Source organism: Dipodomys spectabilis, unplaced genomic scaffold, assembly GCF_019054845.1.
Source record: "Dipodomys spectabilis isolate Male_0828 unplaced genomic scaffold, ASM1905484v1 ptg000095l, whole genome shotgun sequence".
Lineage (NCBI taxonomy): Eukaryota > Metazoa > Chordata > Mammalia > Rodentia > Heteromyidae > Dipodomys > Dipodomys spectabilis.
In genome coordinates, this window is record NW_024870772.1 from 31,774,345 (window position 1) to 31,796,448 (window position 22,104).

The following is a 22,104-nucleotide window of genomic DNA, read 5'->3' on the forward strand; positions in this document are numbered from 1 at the left end:
AAACTATCTGAAATATAATTCCTCTCCATTACACGTAGTTTAGTCATGCTTAGACAATTAAGATGGATATGTTAATTAGACTGTTCTTTTGGTGGGTGTGCTGGTGCGAGAGCTTGAATTCAGGGTCTGGGTGCTGTCCCTGGGCAGTTTTTTGCTCAAGGATAACACTTTACCACTTGAACTATAGCTCTACTTCTGGCTTTTTGGTGGTTAATTGGAGGTAAGAGTCTCATGGGCTATCCTGCCCAAGCTGGCTTCAAACCACAGTCCTCAGATCTCAGCTTCCTGACTAGCTAGGATTGCAGGTGCAAGCCACTATTGCCCAGCTTGACTGTTCTTTTTAAATCTAAGTACTTTTAATTTTCAGTTTCCTTAAATATTTACTAGCCATGCCTGCCTAAGATTTTATAGACTTTTTTCTCTTAAGTCTTGTCTTAGATGTAGAATTTGTGTTGTACAAGCTTCGCTGAGAGTCAAAGTTCTAGAAAGGAAAAGTGAACTATCACAAGTAGCAGATTGGGGGGGGGGGCGGGGTTGGTCGTGGGGCTTGAACTCTGGGCCTGGGTGATGGTTTCTTCAGCTCTTCAGCTCAAGGCGAGCACTCTACCACTTGAGCCACAGGGCCACTTCTGATTTTCTGGTGGTTTATTGGAGATAAGAGTCTCACAGACTTTCCTGCCTGGGCTGGCTTTGAATTGAGATCCTCAGACCTCAGCCTCCTGAGTAGCTAGGATTACAGGTGTGAGCTACCGGTGCCCACTAAGCATCTTTTTTTTTTTTTTTGGTCCAGTCGTGGGGCCTAAACTCTGGGCCTGGGCGCTGTCCTTCAGCTCTTCAGCTCAAGGCTAGCGCTCTACCACTTGAGCCACAGCGCCACTTCCGGCTTTTATTCTTTTTGCTTATGTGGTGCTGAGGAATCGAACCTAGGGCCTCATGCATGCAAGGCAAGCACTCTACCACTGAGCCCCCTTCCCAGCCCCCCAGTAAGCATCTTAATTTTTAAAAGAAATAGTGTACTGAACATACAACTCTCTTCAATATGTGGTATTGAGGCTTTTCTTCCAAACATCCATTGAAGACTTTAGAATCATTTGGATCTCAAATCTGAGGAATACTAATTTAATTCTCAGGACACTTTCACTCATATACTTTCATTACTATACCTACAACCTAACTTAGCCTTACCCCTCCCCCTGGAAATATTATAGCGAGTTGCAGATAATTTACGGAGCATTATCTATCACCCTTCTCCACTTACACATACATACAGGGGTACTAACATGGAGCAATGACTCCTTTAATGGCCTCCTCAGACCCAGGGAAATGGCTGACAATACAGCATCAGTCCATCCAGGATTACAGGATGACTCCTCTATATGCAAGGTACTCTTCTAGACTCACAACTGCAAAGATGGACCAGAAACAGTCCTTTCTCTTCAACAGCTTTCAGGCCAAAGTTGAATTCTTAGAAGATGTCATTTAGAAGGAGAATAGATAAGTACCTAGAAATTTCTAAGATAGCAAGTCCGCAAACGGAGATCTTTTCCACACTAGGTGTACCTTGTGGTTAATGGTTTTTGTTTTTTTTTTTTGGTATATGGAGTTGCAAGTTCATTAAGTACAAGCATTTCACCTTGGTAAAAAAAAATCACTACACCCATGGTTTCCTCTATTTGCAATAACTAGTATATGTCTGGGACAAGCAGAAAAGGTCAGATAAGATGATGTTAAGCGAAATGAAACCCAAGATAGGAACACAAGTGTTTTTTTATTCCTTGCTATTGTTTCTACGTATTTATAAGGTACCATGTGATTTTTTGTTGTTGTTGCTTTGTATGTCCCTCACTCACGGTATAACCCCTGTTTTCACTGTATTTGATGTTGGTATAATTTGGGGAGGGGAAGGGAAAAAACAAATTGTTTAAATAGGGATACAGATTGACACATTGCAACAATGAGATGTACAAAACACTATGTGGTAAAATGAACTTTACAATTTAGGCAGGGGTGGGGAGGTTGGGGTGGGGGGAGTGTAGTTGAGGAGGTGGGAGGGACAGATGGTAGGGGAAAAACAAAGGAGGAGGCAACAATGCTGGATAAGAAATGTACTCATGCTGGTGGCTCACGCCTGTAATCCTAGCTACTCAAGAGACTCAGATCTGAGGATGGAGGTTCAAAGCCAGCCCAGGCAGGAAAGTCCATGAGACTCTAATCGTCAATAAACCACCAGAAAACCAGAAGTGGTGCTGTGCTCAAGTGGTAGAGCGCTAGCCTTGAGCTGAATATCTGAGGGACAGCGCCCAGGCCCAGAGTTCAAGCCCTACAACCACCACCAACAACAACAAAAAAGAAATATACTCATTAACTTGCTCATGTAACTGTAGCCCCACTGTGTACAGTATTTTCACAATAAAAAACATTTTTAAAAAATCACTGCAAACCTTCCACAAAATACTAACACTTATTCAAAGCTAGGCATTTAATGCCTGTAGTACTAGCTATTCAAGAGGCTGAGATCTGAGGAACTTAGTCCAAAACCAGCCCAGGAAGAAAAGTCTATGAGGCTCTTATCTCCAATAAACTAGCAGAGGACTGGAAAGGTGGCTCAGTGGTAGAGTACTCGCCTTGCATGCATGAGGTCCTAAGATCAATGCCTCAGCACCACATAAGCAGAAAAAAAAAGGACAGAAGTGGCACTGTGGCTCAAGTGGTAGAGTGCTAGCCTTGAGCTGAAGAGCTGAGGGACAGCGCCCAGGGCCAGAGTTTAGGCACCATGACACTCTCTCTCTTTCTCTCTTTCTCTCTCTCTCTCTCTCTCTTTAACACACACACACACACACACACACACACACACACACACACACACACACACAAATAAACCAGCAGAAAGCAGAAGTGTAGTTCAAGAGGTAGAGCCCCAGCCTTAAGTAAAAAGCTCAGGGTCCATGCCCAGGTCTAAAGTTCAAGCCCCCAAACTGGCATACACATAATAAAGAACTTATTCAAAATTAAGCATGGAGCACAGTACATATAACAAAATTTATAATCATAAATCAAACATAAAAGGTTACTTGATGACAACCAGTTGAATACCTTCTAAGTGAATATCTTTAAATGAACTGAAAGTGTTTTCTATGTGAGTCTAACAAATTGGAAAGTAGAATCAAATTTTCCATGTCTATGAAATTAACATCAGAATTACTGTTTGTATTATGCCTTCTCATGAAATCATGGGTGAAGATATCATTCCATTATATCATTATAAGCATACATCATTATAAGCATCATTATAACATCTTCCTTCCTTTTTTTTCCCCTGTCTTTTTTTCTTATTCTTTGTGTGTGTGCTGGTAGTAGGGATTGAACGCAGGGTCTGAGTGTTACCCCTTACCTTTTTTTTGCTCAAGGCTGGCACTCTACTATTTAACCAAACCTCCACTTCTGGCTTCTTCCTGGTTAAAGAGTTGCATGGAGCTGGGCACTGGTGGCTCACACCTGTATCCTAGCTACTCAGGAGACTGAGATCTGAGGATCATGGTTCAAAGCCAGCCCAGGCAGGGAAGTCTGTGAGACTCTTATCTCCAATAAGCCACTCAGAAAACTGAAGTAGCACTGTGGCCCAAGTGGTAGAGCATTTGCCTTGAGCTGAAGAGCTGAGGGACAGAGTACAGGCCCAGAGTTCAAGCCCCATGACTGACAAAAAAAAAAAAAAAGTCACACGGACTTTCTTCCCTGGGCTGGCTTCGAACTACAGTCCTCAGATCTCAGCCTCCTGAGTAGCTAAATGTATAGGCATGAGCCAGCAGAACCTAGCTGCAAACATATTTCTTAAATCTCTTCTATCCAGCTTGTAATTAGCATTCTCTCAAAAAGGGGGGTGTTACATGGGAAAGTCAGTCCCTGGTTTATATATTTGCACTGAAAAGCATGTTAAAAAATAATAAGTCTACCACCTTGTGAGATGATCGGGGATATTGGTTTGAGTGAGGCTAGTCTGGAGGAAAAAGGTTTCCAGTCTCCAACTCAACCAATGGCTGGTCACAATGATACATGCTTGTCAACCCCAGCAACACAGGAAGTCACAAATAGGAGGATCACAGCCCAGGCTTGCCTAGACATAAAAACAAGAACATACCTGGAAAATAACCAATGCAAAAAGTACCTGGAGGGGGGCTCAACTGGTAGAACATCTGCCTAGCAAGTGTGAGGCCCTTAGTTCAATCCCAAGCACCTCAATAATAATAGTAACAGCAACAATAATACCTCAACAAAAACCAGTTTCTACATTTTCAATTTTTACCACTCCTAAAAAAAAAAAAAATGAGAGATCTAGATAGTAATAGAATTACTGTTTTAGTACAAAAAAAAAAGACTACAGAGAAATTGAAATTCCTGAAAATTAGCATGCCTGATAATTTCTCACGGTTTCCATTTGCTTCTAAATGATTTGTGTGGTGAATCCCCTTTCTAGGGTGTTCTCCGTTTACCAGTCCTAAAGGCAGAAGGAGGGCTGGGTGTGAATACTAAGTTGCTCTTAATTTGGATATCAATAACATAAGTCAAATATTCCTTGTACCTCAAGAAAACCTCAAGTTAGAGTTTTTCAAAGTCCACTCTAGGCCAATACAACTACTCATCACCTATGTATTTATATTCTAGTTCTAGCAGAATTCTCTATGGAACAGATCCTGAAGATTTCAAAACAAAACTCTGATCTAGCAGGATACATGAAGTGAAAAAAAAGAGTTAAACAATGTTTTCCCAAAAGAAAACAACACCATTAATCATAGATGAAATGGTGTTCCAGGAGTTTACATTGCTGTTAGAAATAGCTTGTTCACAATGCTTTCTAATATATCATTGACTTTTTATCTATCTCCATAGAGTTTTCATTTCTCTCATGCCAACTTAGAAGAAGAAAACAATCCTAAAAATCAAACAGGATTTCTATCACTACTTTATGTAATTTCTCTCCAAGGGCAGAACCATATTTGGCCACACACATTCCAGACATTTCCTTGAAGCAAAAGATAAAACTCCTCAATAGGTGGCAGGATAGGATTTCCCTCAGCTTTTAGTAGACACAGTCTAGAAATTCATTTCTTCTAAGGAAAAAAATAGGTGAGGGAAAAAGAAGTAAAACCTTTTCTCCTTCTTTGCTTATAGGACTATCTCAAAGAATAGAGGAAGAGGAAGAGACCTAAGCAGCAGCAACAGGGCTTGCAGAAATTCTGCAGAGCAGGGTATGTAGCTCTGCAGAATGGCAGAATGCTCATTTAACTTGTGCAAGGGCCTGGGTGTTCACACACACACACACACACACACATATACACACATACACACAGAGTTTCTAGTTTTACTGACTGCACAAAGGACTCTCAGCTACACGAGGAAATCAAAGCCTGAAGTATGGCCATCCCGTACTGAACGGAAATGAGAAAAGGGCCCTTGGACAGTGCTTTTCTCACAGATCTCATTGATTATGTCTGAGCTTATTCTTTTGTTTGTTTGATTTTTCTCATTCAAGCTATTTTAGGTAAAGGCTGGTAGAAGGAACACCCATTTCAAAATGAAGAACTACATTTGAATCCTGGCCTGGCTGTTCCAATGTGTAGCTCTCAGCAAGTTATCAAATTGTCCTCAGGCTCAGGGTTTCCAATCACCAGAGTTAAAGTACACATAATGTATAGTTCTTCAAATCACCAGTCCATAGTCTAACACCCACATGTTGGTGACTCATACCTGTAATCCTAGCTACTCAGGAATCTGAGATCTGAGGATTGGAATTCAAAGCCAGACCCAGCAGGAAAGTCTAGGAGTCCCCTTATCTCCAATTAAATAACAAATAGCCAAAAATGGAACTGTAGCTCAAGTGGTAGAGTGTTAGTCTTGAGCTAAAAGGCTCAGGGACAATACCCAGGCCCTGAGATCAAGGCCCACAATTGGCACACATAAATACACATGCATACATGCATGTGTGCATGTACTCACATGCACATGTGTACACACGTGCTAAAACTTAAGGCTCAGGGGATAAGGTCAAGGGAAGGGGATATATATGTCAAAATGGAACTAGGAAAACTGAGAGGATGGGAGAGATGGGGAGAATGATGGAAGGGGTTACATTGATCAAGATGCATTGTACTCACAAAATGACACGTGGTATGGAAATCCCTTTGTGCAACTTACAAAGGGATTTTGAAGTTCACATGTTGGATAGTTACTCAGGGCCTTGAGGGAGCTCACACAGCAAGTGCTGCTCTGTGTCTGCACCCCCCCCCCCCCCCCCCCGCCCGGGGACAACAGGCTGGATGTCCTGGTCCCTCTGATCAACTGAGCAGCTCTCGGTAGGGTAGAATGAACTTCGGGGGAGGGGGGCTTTCCTCAAGTGTGCCAGTTTCGTTCAGAAAATGTTCACATCTCAGGTTGCTGGGTGTAGATGGGGCACGAAGGAGCCTATGTGTAATTCCTGGAAACTGCCTGTCAGGATGTGCCTGATGAGAACTCCGATGCTGGGCCTATTCTGTCCTCCTTAGTCATCTGAACGAATTTAAAGGCATACTTAAGACTAAGGTTTGGAAGCCCACCTAAATCCATGTTCTTAATGGTTTTGGGGATTCAAGTTTGATAGGTTTTGGGAAAGCTCTTGAATACCTATGATAAGGAAACCCACAAGATTAAAATTCTGTCTTCATTGAAGTTTTGACCATGTCTGCAACATACAACAGTGGAATCTCCCAAGGCCGCCTTAAGCCGGAGTAGCAGTGACTTCTCACATTCCTTAGGGATGGCAAAACTCCAAGGACAGACTGGCTTTGACAACCAGGAAAGTCCAACAACCTCCCCCACCCCCAACCCCCCACATACTCTTTTCTCCTCTGCTTTGCCATTAAACTGTAACGCAGGGGAGGCGGAAGGGTTAGAGTCTGGCAGAAATGAATTTAAATCAGTGCATCTTTACTTTAAATCATTGCATTCTTTTACTCAGACTCAACATTTTCTTCATGGTTCTGAGTACCTGACCTATCTTTGGGGACTGGAGTGACAGACAGGTAAATCAAAATGTCTGGACAGCCAACACCTATCTGGCTACTTTCCCCCACCCCCTTCCCCAAAGGATAATCTTACTACATTCTCCAGAAGGAGCCAGATGAGGAGGCCTCATGAGAGGGGCCCCAGAAGACTGCACAGGTGCCCAGATTTAGATTCTGGGATTTGATTGCCACCTTACCAGTGCCATTCATGATTGCCCTAAGAAGCTGCTGTCCCAGCAAATCATGCCAAGGTTTGCAGCCTGTGTGACTAAATGAAAGATTTAAGAATGGGAAGTGCTTTCCCTAGCCTCGTTTCATCCCCAGATACTGTTTGAAAGGGTCAAGGCATTTTTTAGAACTAATATGAGTTAAATATTATTTACTAGTCACGCGATATTCTTGGCCCAATGCCATCCTAAGAGTTAGAATGAACCATAAAGGGGAAGTGTTGGGCAGCAGTGTGGCAAACCTTAGAAAACACTGTCACCCCACGGTGCCACGCCACCCATCAAATCAGCAGGCCTCCCCACCCCTGGAATCTGGGCTGGACTTGCTTTGACTCACAGAATGTAGCAGAGTGATGTAGGAATTCCAGGCTCAGCCATGAGCTCAGGGTAAGAAAGGCCCAGTTTGATGACTGAATGATGAGGGGAAGACTGCCTGGAGACCAAACACCCCATGCCCAGGTCCCAAACTGATAGGGACTGCGGCTGCCCACGTGACCAGGTGAGAGTTGCAGTCACCGGCTAAACCCAGACCAGAGGTTTGGCTCCAGAGCATCCTAAGACATAATGACAGTTGTTTAGGTAAAGCTTGATATGGAATAATAAATGATGGCTTCTTACCTACTCGGGAGGCTGAGGTAAGATCATGGTTCAATGTCAGCCTGGGCAGGAAAGTCCTTGAGACTTTCATCCCCAATGACCAAAAAGCTGTATGGCTTTGAGCTGTATGGCTCAAATAGAAAAACAAAACAACAAAATTCAAGGAGAGTGCCCAGGCCCTGAGTTCATGCCCCAGGAATGGCAAACATAAATAAATAAATAAACAAATACTATAAACAAAAATAAAAGGGTCCAAGTAGAGCTCACGTGATTGATATAAGGCATTCAATTTCCTGACAGGTAGGGTGAGAGCAGAAGGGAAGTAGAAGCTGCTGAATTCTTGGCAGTACACAAGAATCTTAGTTCCTTATTCCTATCTGACAGCAATGCACTTTGGCAAAAGAGACACAACTATGGCTCTTGCAATAAAAAAGTCACCCAAGTGTGGCATGCTGATCTAAGCCAAGGAAACACAGATATAGCAGGAGGTTTCAGATAACATTTTACAGCACTCACTGGGGCAAAGTAGTGTTGAACTGAGGCACATTAGTGCCCAGGACAAGCCAACAGTGAGACCCTGGGCATGGGCAGTGTTTGTTAGAGAAAAAGCTGAGTGTTACATAAAGAAAGGACAGGAGGAGGGAGACTCTTATTAGCTCTATTGCCTAGATCAGTATTCAGTTCCATACCCTAATATGGTAGAGCTCATACCCATTCCCCCTAGAAGTCTTTCAATTCAGTCATACTAGCTATATGACCCTACCATTTTCTCTGTTTCTTCTGCCACACTGACATGTACTCTTCCAGGAAGGAATTATGGTAAATACAGTTTGTTCTACCTGTCACGGGTCTCATGATAATTTAGTGGCCTTCTTTTTTGTGGGTGTGCCTGTACTGGGGTTTGAACTCAGGTCTTACAAGGTGTCCCTTAGCTTTTTCTTCCTTCCTTCCTTCTTTCTTCCTTTCTATTTTGTAAATATTTTTATTTTTTATATTTTGGCTGGTCATGGGCCTTGAACTCTGGGTCTGGGCGCTGTCCCTCAACTCTTCAGCTCAAGGCAAGCGCTCTACCACTTGAGCCACAGCACCACTTCTGGGTTTCTGGTGGTTAATTGGAGATCAGAATCTCAGGGACTTTCCTGCCCGGGCTAGGTTTGACCCGTGATCCTCAGATCTCAGCCTCCTGAGTAGCTAGGATTATAGGCATGAACTACCAGTGCCCAGCATGTAAATATTTTTTGTTGTTATATTAAGCTGATATACAGAGGGGATACAGTCACACAAGTCAAGTAAAGAGCACATTTCTTTTTGGATAATGTTACCCTTTTCCTTGCTTTCTCCCAGATTTTCCCTCTCATCCCTACTCACAAGTTGTATAGTTCATTTTCAACAGTGTCTAGTGGTACCAATACTGCATTTTTCTCTCCATTTCTGTGTCCCCTCTTACCCTCCCAAAGACAGATAAACCAACAAAACAAAAAGAAAACCAAAACAGTGACAAAGAAAAAAACCTCTTGTTATCATTTCCTGGATAAATATTATTTTTGATAAATATTATTTTATATGATCAGAGCTTCTTGGTTCATGGCTGGTGCTCTACCACTTTAACTACAGCTCCATTTCTAGCTTTTGTTTGGTTAACTAGAAGTAAAGAGTTTTATGGACTTTCCAGCCTGGGCTGGCTTTGAACTGCAATCCTCAAATGTTGGTCTTCTGAGTAGCTAGGGCTACAGGGGTAAAATTAGCCACCAGCACCAGGCCAATTTAGTGCCTTTTACAGACCGGCAGCTGGGCAGGTGCCTCCAACATGGCCACATGACTCCAACTAGCCCAAGAGTCATAGTTCTCAAAGGGTCATTTCTAGATCTGGCATATCAACATCACCTGGTACTTGTTAGAACAACAAACTGTTGACACCACCATCAGGCCTACTGAAGCAGAAAACTAGAGAGTAAGGTCTACAATCTAGCATTTAGTTGCCCTCCAGGTGATTCTGATACAAGACAGCATTTGAGAGACTTGGACCTCAACCGTCGATTAGAATTGCTGGCAGCTTTTAAGTTACTGATGCTTGAGTCCCACTCAGGATATTGTGATTAAACACTAGGGAAGCAGCTGGAGTACAAGGCTTTAAAAACACTCCCAGATACTTCTAACAGAGAGCCCATAGTGGTAACCATGGCCTTAGAGAGAGGCAACGGGTTTCAGAGAAATCCCTTGGCAGGCAAAGTGCTCATCAAGATTTGGCTGGAGGTAGCCTTGAGTTAAAGTGGTTTGGATTTGTATATAATAAAAACCAATGCTTTTCAGTTGTGCTAGGTTCACTTGAGGCCTCTTTCAACAAAAGAATCTGGTAATTGTTGTAGCTTTGCTTCTGTCCACCACATGGGTGGATCTGTGGCTTGAAAGGAAATCGCATTGACACCCCACCCACTAAATGGAAGGACAGAAGACCAGGCTAAGAAAAGTGACTATGAGCTCTGTGATAATGTGTGAAAAGAGAGAAGCATTTGCCGACAATGAGGCAAGGAGGAGTGAAGTGAAGAAGGAAAAAAAAAACTGAACTCCAAGCCAAGGAAAGGGTAGGAAATATATGAGCTACTGCCGCTCTGACAGCCAGGAATTCTGAAGGACACTTACCACCTCCGGTTTTCACCACCAGCAATTGTGTTTTGGAAGCCAATGCCTCATAGCTTTTATTTCTGGTTAAAGCCTTAAAGCCTAGCTATGTAATGCCATGTTGACTAGTTTCTACCAAATCCCTGTTTTCTAGACCTTGATCTTACCACTCATGATTTGGTTAACCATGGGTTTTCCTCCAGACCACAACTTGTGTTTACTTTGATTATAGGTCCAAGTGAAGCCTAAGGTTTTGTAAAAAGGAGTCTGGAAGTAGGACACAGGTGTCCCAGCAGAAGATGGGGCACAAGGCCAATGTGGGAGCCAGAAAGGCTTGTGGCAGGCCTGTCTCTAGTCCGCTGGTCACACAGGTCCAAGGCTTTTAGAGTTGTCAGTGAAGAGAACCTGGACTGAGTAGGCTACTAAAATCAGTGTACAAACAGAAACACCTGGGATTTTTTTCTTAACACAACAGATTTTGAATAAGATGCTAATGATTTATGCCTGTAATCCTAGCCAGTTAGGAGGCTGGGATCTCAGGATCCCACTTTAAAGCCAGCCTGGGCAGAAAAGTCCACAAAATTCTTATCTCCAAATAACTAGCAAAAAGCCAGAAATAGAGCAGTGGCTCAAGGGGTAGAATGCCAGGCTTGAACAAAAAAAGCCAAAAAAAAAAAGAGTTGGTGGCTCACAATTGTCATCAGAGCTACCTAGGAGGCTGAGAGCTAAGGATTGAGGTTAGAAGCCAGCCTGGGCAGAAAAGTACATGAGACTCTTATCTCCAGTTAACCACCAGAAAGATGGAAGTGGAGCTGTGGCTCAAAGTAGTAAAGTGCTAGCCTTGAGCCAAAAGAACTTAGGGACAATGTCCATGCCCTGAGTTCAAGCCCCATAACCCACAAAAACAAAACAAAAATTAAAAAACAAGCACACACTGGTCCCGAGTTTAAGACCCAGTACAGGCCCAGCATGCAAAAGAAGAGGTTTTAATGCATTATGCTATTGGGATGTAATGGTGTTGGCCATGGACCACACTTTGAAAAACACATTTTGGGGGCTGATGTGGGTGTGTCCAGGGCTAGGATGGAGGTAAAGGTAAGGAGGGACCAACTTGAGCCCATTGGACTTTGAGATAACAGAATTATTTTTAGTGCATCTTAAATTACACTTTAATGCAATTTTTAACTGTACTTTTGTTTACTTATTAGCAATTCCTTTCTGGTTTCTTCTTTAGGGTTTGTTAGTTTTAATTGACATTTAATACTTGCATATATTTAGACAATAGATAATGATCCAATCAGGATAACTGATGTATCTATCACCTTAGTCATTCTATCACCTTGGAATTTTCAAAGCCTCTGCTGGCTGTTTTGAAATAGATGGTTGTTGCCAATCTTACTCTTCCATAGAATATCAGAAGTTTCTTCTCCTGTAGAATTGCATGTCTGCAGCCTTTCTCCCTAATACTCTGTCCCTAATACTCTAGTATATATTGCTGTCCAACTCCTGAGAGCAGCTTTTTTGTTTCCAAACATGTGGCTTCTGGTGTGTATGTGTGCATGCATGTGTGTGCCTAACTCATTAAGAATGTTTCATGTCCAGTAAGGCAGCCCTGCCAGGACCCTATTGGCATGACCAACTTGGTCCCTAACAAAGGCACCAACTCAAACAGTTGATTCTTCATTGCTCTTCAGGTGTGCTTAGCACCCAAGGACATGGATTTGAGTCAGGAAGAAGACAACTAAATCAAATCATAAAATCTGAGAGCCCTATTGTCTGGGAAAATTGCTTGAGACATTGCAAGATAAAGCAGAGGTGCTTAGCCCCTCACCAATAGCTGGTAAGACAAAACTTGCAGAGAAAGAAGCCTGCCAGGCTTTGTTGGCTAAGGCTCAAATTAAGCACCCTGCTCAACAGGAGAAGGGATGACAGCAGCTGGCTTTCTCAGAGCTGAATTCCTATATCTTTATGGTGTTTGTGCGCATGAGCACGAGCACGTGCATGCACTACAACTGGGTCTTGAACTTAGGGACAGGGCATTCTCCCTTAGCTTTTTTTTTTTTTTTGTCCATCATAGGGCCTGAACTCTGGGCCTGGTTGCTGTCCCTCAGCTCCTCAGCTCACGGCTAGCACTCTACCTCTTGAGCCACAGTGCACTTCTGGCTTTTTTTCTTTTTGCTTATGTGGTGCTGGGGAATTGAACCCAGGGCCTCATGCATGCAAGGCAAGCGCTCTACCACTGAGCCACATTCCCAGCCCACACAGCCATTTCATAGTATGAATTTTCCCTCTGATCATCTGAAATCAATCTCTCCTTTTCTCTCCCTCCCTCCCTTTTGAATGGTGTGGCTTAAACAATCATGGCTTATTACACTGGCCTTATGTCCCTCTGAATGCTCAGTGTTCCAGATGTCTGCCAAATCACTACTCATTCAGCTCTGTGCTGGCAGCTCATGCCTACAATCATAGTCAGAAGGCTGAGATATGAGGTTTCAAACCAGTAAGGGCAGGAAAGTCTGTGAGACTCTGGTCTCCAATTAACCACCAAAAAGCTAGAGATGTGGCTCAAGTGAAAGCCAAGCAAGAGTACAAGGTCCTGAGTTTATCTCCAACACCAGCACATACATGCACATACATACACAAATAAAAGGACTTTCAAATGATTTGTGTGACAAGATACAATATTGGAAATGAACTTTACAACTTGGATGGGTGGGAGGAGTGGGGGGGACAAAGTGGGAAAAAAATGAGGGAGGGGGTAACAATGGTCAACAAAAAATGTACTCATTACCTTATGTAACTGTAACCCCTCTGTACAATAAAATAAAAAATTTTAAAAACACCAAAAAAAATCCCTGAAAATAAATGTTTTGTGTGAGCATTTAGTTTAACAGCAGAGCACTTGCCTATCATATTAAAAACCTTTAGGTTTGATTCCCCAGGACTGCAAAGTAATAATAATAATAATGTTATCATTTAAAAGGAAATTTTAACCATGAAATAATGTTGCCCAACAAACATTTTAACATTTCTACTCTGGGGTAGAGGGAAGACACAAAGAAGAAATTTATAATAAAAATATCTTTTAAAAATAAAATAAAATGAATTTTTAAAAAATAAAAGGAGACATTTGTTCCTGGGTCTGTCACTAGCCAGCTGTTGACCTTGGGGAAGAGAAATCATTTAAATTCCTCTGGGATAGTTTTCTCATCTCTCATATAAGTAGTTAAATGAATAAGGCGCCACCCAACGTGTCCATGAGGCAAGATCAAGTCTCCAAGGAGACAGATATCAAAAGGAGCAGTGATCAGGAATGGGTTCTAGGCATTCAGCTTTACCAAGGCGGATGGGAAATCCCCCCATATCCGCCCAGCAGCAATGCAGGAAATCCAATCTGCTCTCTGCAGTGGACTCAATGGAGCGGTTTCCTTAATGAACCCCCCCCCCCATATCCCTAAATGCTAAGCCAGAGGTTCTCCCTCGAATACCCCATTCCTCCCATTTCCTTCCCCTCCTCCATCTGGTATCAAAGCCAACACAGTTTACTCTTGGTACCTAATGTGGGAGAGAATCCATCAGCCATCCTGGAAAGCATCTGGCAGGGATTCCCCTCATTCTTCGCCAATCTCTTCAACAGACTGAAACCATGGAACAGGATGGCCTGTTCTGTTCTCCTAAGGTTAAGCCCAGCATAACAGATGTTTTTGTGCTTTGTTACCACACATAGTAATGTATTCTTACTTCCAAAAAAAAAAAAAGCCCGGTGTAATTTCAAATGTCCTTCCTCCCTTGTCCACAATGATAAATACACTGACAAATGGTGTTTATTTGATATCACCCACATACCTTTAACCACACAGCCAAACCCACCTGAACTCTTTTGCTGTCTAGGACTACCAGCAGGCTCCTCATACTCCCTTTCCACTCTTAGGCCCACCTGCATTAGCTATATACAGGTCAACTGTAAGCACTGGAAAATCTACTTTGTTATTTGTTCTCATTGGCAGAACTGCCCAAGTAAACATCAGCCACAACTTGGCTATGTAGATAACTACACTCTGCATAATCTCCCTGAGTGAGCTCCTTTTTTGAGGGAGAAGGGGGCCAATGTAAAACCATTTTTTAGACTCAATCTTTTTTAAAGTATATATAGAATAGATTTATAAATGCTTCCATACTTTAAAAAAATTTAAGTCACATAAAATACGTTTGATTTTTACATAAGGTAATTCTTTTAAACTAAAACCCTTTTTTTTTTTTTTTTGAGTCAGGGATACCAGGGAGCTTAGAATTAATGATCCTCTTGCCTTGATCTCTCCAGGGTTGAGACTACAGTCCCATTTCTTAGATCAAATAAGTGTTTGTTTAGAAGGAAATCAAGGAACACCTTTGGGATTGAGATGGCTTATATCTTTAGAAGAATTAAGTCAACTTCTTCAGGCAAATTCTTTTTTTGTATTTCATGCTAAGATGAAGATTTACTGGCTGGGGCAGCCTGTCAGCCCAGCTCTTACAAGCTCACTAAAGACCAAATTAATTGGTTGGTCAAGTACAAACCTTATACATTGCACTGGGGTGGCGGAGGGGGGGGGGAGGGGCAGGGCACAGGGAGTTCAATGTAAATTCTAGCAATAGTGGCTCATGCCCATAATCCTAGCTACTCAGGAGGCTGAGATCTGAGAATTGTGGTTCATTGAGACTCTCATTTACAATTAGCCACCAAAAAAGCTGTGACTCAAGTGGTAGAGCACTGAACTTAAGAACTGAGCACAATGATGTAAATAAAATAAATTGTTCATATCTTAGAAATTGAAGAGTATTGTTAAGCAAAATGGACTCAGCATTCCTTTTTTACCTGAAAAGGAAGAGATTTTTGGAAAGTCTAAGGTTGAGAGTAAAATTAATAATTCTTCTTTAAAAAAAATTGAGCACAAAAGATCAGGACAGTACCCAGGCCCTGAGTTCAAGCTTCAGGACTGACAAAAACAAAAACAAAAACAGCGCAATGTGACCTCTGATAGCAAAGGAGAGAAAGAGAGAGAAAACAAAACAGTTAATTTTCTAGGTTGAAGCATCCATTCTGTGTAAATGTGAGTTCAGTAGGCAGAGAAAAAAGAGATAGGTAGGATATTGTTTCTTGAATTCATTGAATTTTAGAGTTTGAAATGGGCCTTAAAAATGTAGCTGAGAAAGTAGGTCAGTGCTAATGCATGCGTCTAGCAAGGCCCTGGGCTCAATCTCAGGACAAATAAATAAATTAATGCCCATTTTAATTTTTGCATTTTATATATGAGAACAAAAAGTGTGATCATTGGAAATTACACTGCCTATTCTAAACTTTTCAACAGGAAAAAATGTAATAAAATGCTGTAATAAAAGTAAGGTAAAGTATTTTCAGTAACTACAATTGGGACTTAGCTATTGTTCAGTTGTAAATGACTGGGAATTGATGAGGATTGTCAAAGAGTCTAAACAGTTACCATTTAGAAATGCATTCTGATAGAAAAAGAACCTCATTACTCTTGGAGAAAACAACAACAAAAAATGCCATGCAAAATAAAGAGGTGTATGACATTCAATTTGGAAATAGGTGTTATTTTGCACACATTTTGATTAAGTATTGGTAAGTATTTAAGTATATCAATTGCTTAGGCATTTCCAACTAGTAAGTTATAAATGTTAGCTACTCAAGAACTCAAGAAAAATGGATGGGCATGAGGGAATCCCACTGGGATTTGTGGTTTTTAGTTAAGACTGGATTGTCTTAAAAGTAAGAAATAATAATAAGAGGGTCGACATCCTTTATAGAGAAAGTACCCAGGTAATTTGGAAGTATCTGAATTATGGGCCTCTTTTCATATTGCAACAAACTTGGAGATAGTCAAATGTATTTACTGTAGGGGGTATAATGGCATTATTCTTGTGTTACTAGATCTATGGTTATTTTATCCAATACACACACACAATTGATAACAGAAATATTAAAAGATTATAAAGCACATATGAGGTGGTTCAGCTTTAGCCGGGGATCAGGAAGACAGCAAACACACTCCTAATAAATCTACCGGGCCCGTTCTGGATGCCCTGGCTGGAGAAACGCAGCACCTCTATCCCTCTCCACAATTCACACACCCTCATTATAGTTGAAAAGTCCTGTAAGCCAGGTTTTCTAAGGCACAGGATGACCTACCTAGGAACAGAACATTCCCTAAGCAAGTAAGGAGATTTGCACTTTTATCCGTGTCTCTCCGCCTTTCTTTCTATAGCACGTGTAAATTAGATTTTTTTAAAAAAAATCAAAGATATTCCAACATTTCTGCCTCCGCTTGAAGAAATTATACTCAAGAAAAACAGCAAAATGAACCCCTCACACACACCCACGATTCTGTAAAGTAGCCAGCCACTGGTCTGAGATGATTAATGCATATAAAACCACATGCACCACCAAACTCAATCACTATGTTGAAATAAAAACGTGTGATGGGCAGAAAATTTAAAAACCTGTGCTTTGCCTTCCTACCTTTAGAGTAACATACCCTAGGTTTACCTTTGTGTAACAAACTCATAGACAATTTAAATTCCCCACGCAACTATATTTTAATATAAGCAACTTGGCAAAGCAAAAAAAATGTATTTGTGGATAGAATATTTCGATTCATAGTTTATTTTATAGAGAATTCTCTAACATTAGAACTTCGCCCGGCCTCTCCACCTCATTTGCAACCACAGTTATCTTCTGTTATTTAGAAACAATCTCGTGCGTCTGCCCGCAGAGATTTACTGGCTTTTGAGTTTAGTACGTTTGGGTTTTTTTTCCTTTTCAATAATGTTTACCCTTGCTCACTTTTCTTCCCTGGGACCATCTCAATGGTTTATTTTATGTCACTGTATTTTATTTCCTATCCTGTCTTTCCTCCGCGATGCTTAAAAGAAAGGCACTCCAAAATCTGGCTCTCTGTGCGCGCCAGGAGACTCAACCATAGGAACTCGCCTCTCCAGCCGCGCTCGGAGGTCCGCTCTGGCTTTGAACCCTTTGATGGCGACGGTCTCCACCCTTAACTGCTGAAAAACATCCCTGGCTCTTGATGATTCCACCTCCCTCTTTGAAACTTCCAAAAGAAAGCCTGGGGGGTTGGGGTAGACCTCACTCAATCCTCCAAACTCATCTTTTGGTTCCAGCTGTTCCCCCCTTTCTAGGCTCTGAATTTAAAAACTAGGCTGACAATGCTGAGACCAGATAGCATTTGGGACCTACCCTTCTCTGGTAGGTCAGGGTCGCGGGTATCGGCTGGGCAGTGCGCCCCGCCTGCTCCCCGCAGGCACCCCACCCAGGTGGCTGCACGTCGAGCGCAGCGCTCAGTGGAGAAAAGCAGGCGCTCCCTTTTAAGTTCCCAGGGACAAGTGTAGTAGTGTCTGAGGGATCCAAGCGGGTCCTAGGATACCAGTGCTGACCGTCTCCTGGGGTCCATCTGTACTCCGCAGGCACGCGATCCACTGGGCATCTGTTCCTTCTAGCGTTGCGAGGTCGTGGCCTGTGCCCGACATCGCCAACGCCCGCGTCTCAGTGCAGCCCCGCGCAGCTTCTGAGACGCCCAGGAGCCACAGCCCCTTGCTGCCCTTGCGGATCCCAAACAGGCCGCCTGGAAACAGGCTCGGAGCTGCCTGGCAGGTCGAGTCTGTGAGGTGTTCCCAGTTGCCTGGAGCGATCCGGGCGAGATCGCACCCGGGAGCAAGGCAGAGAGGTCAGCGACTCCTGGGAGACCCCCATCACCCATCCCGGGGCGCAACACCACGGTGGCTTTGGGAGCGTGATGCCTGCGATCCCCGCCGACCACTCTTGGAAAAGTTTATTTGGAGAAAAGGAACCGTGGTCCAAGGCGTGCCCCGCTGCGCAACAAGTGTCCCAAGGTTCCCGCCGAGGCTCGCTTTCCCTACTTTAGCCTCGCCTCCTCGCGTGCCTCTTGGCCTGGATCCCATCCACTCTGCCCGGCAAGCGTCCCCTCCCAGCCCCGCTCGGGCTCGGGGCCCGGCCGCGCCTCACCTGTGAGCAGCAGAGCGCCGAGCAGCACGCACGGCAGGACCCCGGTGTCCCAGCAGCTGACCATGGTGAGCGCGTCGCGGCCTGCTCTCCCGGTGCCCGCGCTCCCCGCGGCCGGCTTGTCGCGCGCTCCTCCGCCACTGGCTCCGCGCTCCTTCCCCTAGCGGCCCAAAAGCCCCTCTCCGGCGGCTCCAGCCAGGAGACAGCCACTTCCCCCCACCCCCCGGGTAATCCTGGCCGCCAAGCGACCGCAGAGCTCAGCGCTGGAGCCCCGGAGCCCGCTCCGAGTCGCCGCTGCCGCCGCCGAGAGAAGCCGCGACAAGCGTCCGCCGGGTGCGCTCCGAGCCTCCTGCGGACCTCGATGAAGAGCAGCTGAGGGCGCGGGCGATTTATAACCTGTCCCCAGCCCACTTCCTACACCGGCACCTCCTTCCAGTGACGTCAAGGAGTCCCCCACCCCTCATCCGCCTCCCCACCTACCCTCTTCTTCCTCCCGGGCTTGCCTCCCTGCGGCTCCAGAGAGGGGCGGGGGCCGGCCAGGGCGAGTGGCCCCGGGCCGAGCACGCGTGCAAAGGCGCAGGCTGCGTGTGCCCCGGAGCGCGCTCCCTGGCAGGTTCAGGGTCTTTGCTCGGTGCCCTCCTGCCCTCCTCCCCTCCTCCTGCCCATCGCGCGCAGGAAATCCTTGCCGCTCCCTCTACCCGGCTTACTCAGCTTTTGGGGGGGAGGGGGCGCCCGAAACTTGGAAGAGGACGGGGATGGAGTTGCACCCGCCCGGCCCCCGGGGGCGGGAAGTCCAATCGAAGGGAAGCTCCGAGACTGGTGTCCTTGGCACGGAGAAAGAAGCGCAATCGGGCCCTCTCCCTCTTGCCTGATCTTCCCGCGCTGTCCGGCTGTCCCTGACCCCGCCAGACTGTCCTTCCCAAGACATCTAGGAAGGCGCCAGAGACCCTCTGCCTAAGACACTGGACCAGGAGCGTCCGAGGGAACCGGACGCTTCGCCTGGCATCTTCGGGAAGGGCTGCGCACCCGCTCCGGTCCCAGGGGAGGGCGTCTGTGTCTTTTTCGGCTGCTGGGTTGCACCCGCCCAAGTCATTTCCTCAACCCTCTGCTTCCTAGAAGCAAAACAAGGAGTACCATGATACCTAGCCCCAGCGAACGCGTGAAACTGCTCCTGGTAACTTGTAAGGGGCCTGGGGAACTTGAACTTTATTTCCGAAATGTTAAGGAGACGGGGAAAAAAGAAATGGCTTTTGGTGACAACTTCCTAGGCAAGAGCAGCCACTCTTGTTTTTCTTGGAACAAAATTGGGGGAATTAATTGAAGGCACTAGATCTTTTGCGATGACACTAATCCCACGTTGTTCCTCATGTCTTGGTGAGCTCAAAAATCTGAAGTCCCGGACTCCATGGAGCAGCCTAGTCTAGTCCCTGTCAACACTACAGGTTTGAAAAAGCAGTTCTATTCGAGGTTGTCAGCTAGCCATGATAAAAAGGGACAGTGATGGCTCCTAAATGCGGCCAGGAAGTCTTCTAGAAGGACTGGACTACCTCCCTGCCTTGGAAGGTTGTGTAATGCAAACTTGCCACATAGAACTCAGGGCCACGCAGCCAGGAGAGAGAGGCCATGGCAGCCGCCATCTCATCTGCAGTTCTGCTACAGGAAGCAGGTCTTTACCTGGAGAAACATGGCCCGATTTCCCTCGTTATTCTCCAGCTATTCTCCAGCAGGGAACCACATGCACCTTCGTGCTTCACCAGCCCTTACTAATTAATGTTCCATTACCCTACACCACGCTCCTGACAGCGGACTCTGGGGGAAATGATCCCTGGTTCAGCCAACAAAAGTTTAATTCACTATGTTACTTTTCTCCTCAAATGCAATTAGATTTCCTTTTTTAAATTTATTTTTATTATCCTTAAGTAGTTGTATGAAGGAGTTTCAATTCAACACGTCAGTTAGTGAGTGCAATGTATCTTGGTCAATTCAATACTCAAAGACACTTCTCAAACCTGATGCCAGATAGAAATATGCATCGAGTTTGGGAGCCAGTACAGGTATTCGATGCACACCTGAGACAGCCCTTATAATCTAAGATGCTCATCCACAATGCTACCACATTGATCTGTTATTAAAGGATAATGAGGTCCTAATCATGTCTCTCTTAGCTTTAATAGGAAAACCATATTCCCCAACTGTTTTGATTTTGTTACAAGTTGCAGGCTTTTCATTGCTGTCAATATTTCTTCAGTGGCATGAGCCTTTTCAAACTGAACTCAGAAAGTGATAGAAACTGTTAGGAGGTTCCACTGGTGACTTCATTTTTGCTTGAACTGAAGCAGGGATGTGGGGAAAGGTATGACTCTTTCTCTCAACCCTTTTCCCTAAGGGAGATAATACCTTAGAATAATGAGCTACCGGGCTCTTCTGACTAAATCACTCATGAAAGGTTTTATAGATAATACTGATGGAAAAGATCAAATTCAACACGCCTGGTGGGTATAAAAAGCTATTGAAGTTAGACTATCTGTTTGCTTCCTGCCCACATACAAAAGAACATTTCAGCTTCTGTTTGTTTAGCAAAACCAGACACTCTTGTTATCAGCTACAAACATTCTCTTGAGCTTACTTTCTCACCCCTATTCAGGAACGCATTGTTGGTACAGCCAACAGCTTTAATATTCAGGGCTGAATAAGAGTAGTAGAGCATCAGTGGGCAAGAGGTGGGATCCCAGGGCTAGTGTTCCTGCAGTACACCAAGCATGGAGCTGCTGAGATGGTAGTAACTGAAGCTGAGCTTTAGGAATTTCATCTCTAAGTAGGTTAGAAGGTTCTCCATGTAAAAGGAAAAATCTATTGCTATGTACCAGTACATAGCATAATTAGCATCTTATTAAGCCCTTTTGCGTTATTGAAAAAATTGCTCCCATGATCTATCTTCTGAATAAGCCATGTTCCTTCTAAGTAGGAATACACCCTTCTAAGGAATACACCCTTCTAAGAAATACACCCTTCCAAATCTTGAGTAGCCTCACTTGGTACTGTTGTTGTTGTTTTTAATTTTTATGTCTTTTCTTTTTTGGTAATGGGGCTCAAATTCAGGATGACACACTTTGCTTTTGAGCTACATCCCAGCAGAGTACTGTTTGCTGTTGCTGTTGTTGTTGTTTTGGGGTTTGTTTTGTTTTTGGCCAGTACTGGGGCTTGAACTCAGGGCCTGGGCACTGTCCTTGAGCTTCTCTTTTTTTGCTCAAGGCTAGCACTCTACCACTTGGCCCTGAGTTTGATTCCTAGAACTGCGAAAGACTATTCTGCCGGGCACTGGTGACTCATGCCTGTAATCCTAGTTACTCAGGAGGCTAGGATCTGAGGATCTTGAAGTCAGCCAGGACAGGAAAGTCTATGAGAATCTTATGTCCAAAATTATCCAGCAAAAAGCCAGAGGCAGAGCTGTGTTCAAGTGGTAGAGTGCCAGCCTTGAGCAAAATTGCTAAGGGTTAGTGCCCAGTTCCTGAGTTCAAGCCACAGTACTAGCACCAAAAAACAAACAAGCAAGCAAACAAAAGCCCCCACAAAATGTATTTCAACTCAT

At 44.1% G+C, this 22,104-nt stretch overlaps 1 protein-coding gene and 1 non-coding gene across 3 annotated transcripts in view; both read right to left on the reverse strand.

Moving 5' to 3' along the window:
• The window catches only part of Flt1 (fms related receptor tyrosine kinase 1), a 184,212-nt gene extending 165,305 nt beyond the window's left edge, over window positions 1-18,907 (reverse strand). The window contains exon 1 of one of the 2 annotated variants that reach the window (XM_042685381.1): window positions 18,519-18,903. In XM_042685381.1, the coding sequence (XP_042541315.1) occupies window positions 18,519-18,582 (64 nt within the window). In that variant the 5' untranslated portion in view covers window positions 18,583-18,903. Of the gene's footprint in view, window positions 1-18,518 lie in introns of both variants that reach the window. The other variant, XM_042685382.1, reaches the window with a different exon arrangement.
• On the reverse strand, window positions 12,657-12,741 carry Trnaa-ugc. The gene has a single exon. It is a non-coding gene; the product is annotated as a tRNA-Ala (tRNA).
• Window positions 18,908-22,104: the final 3,197 nt, after the last annotated feature.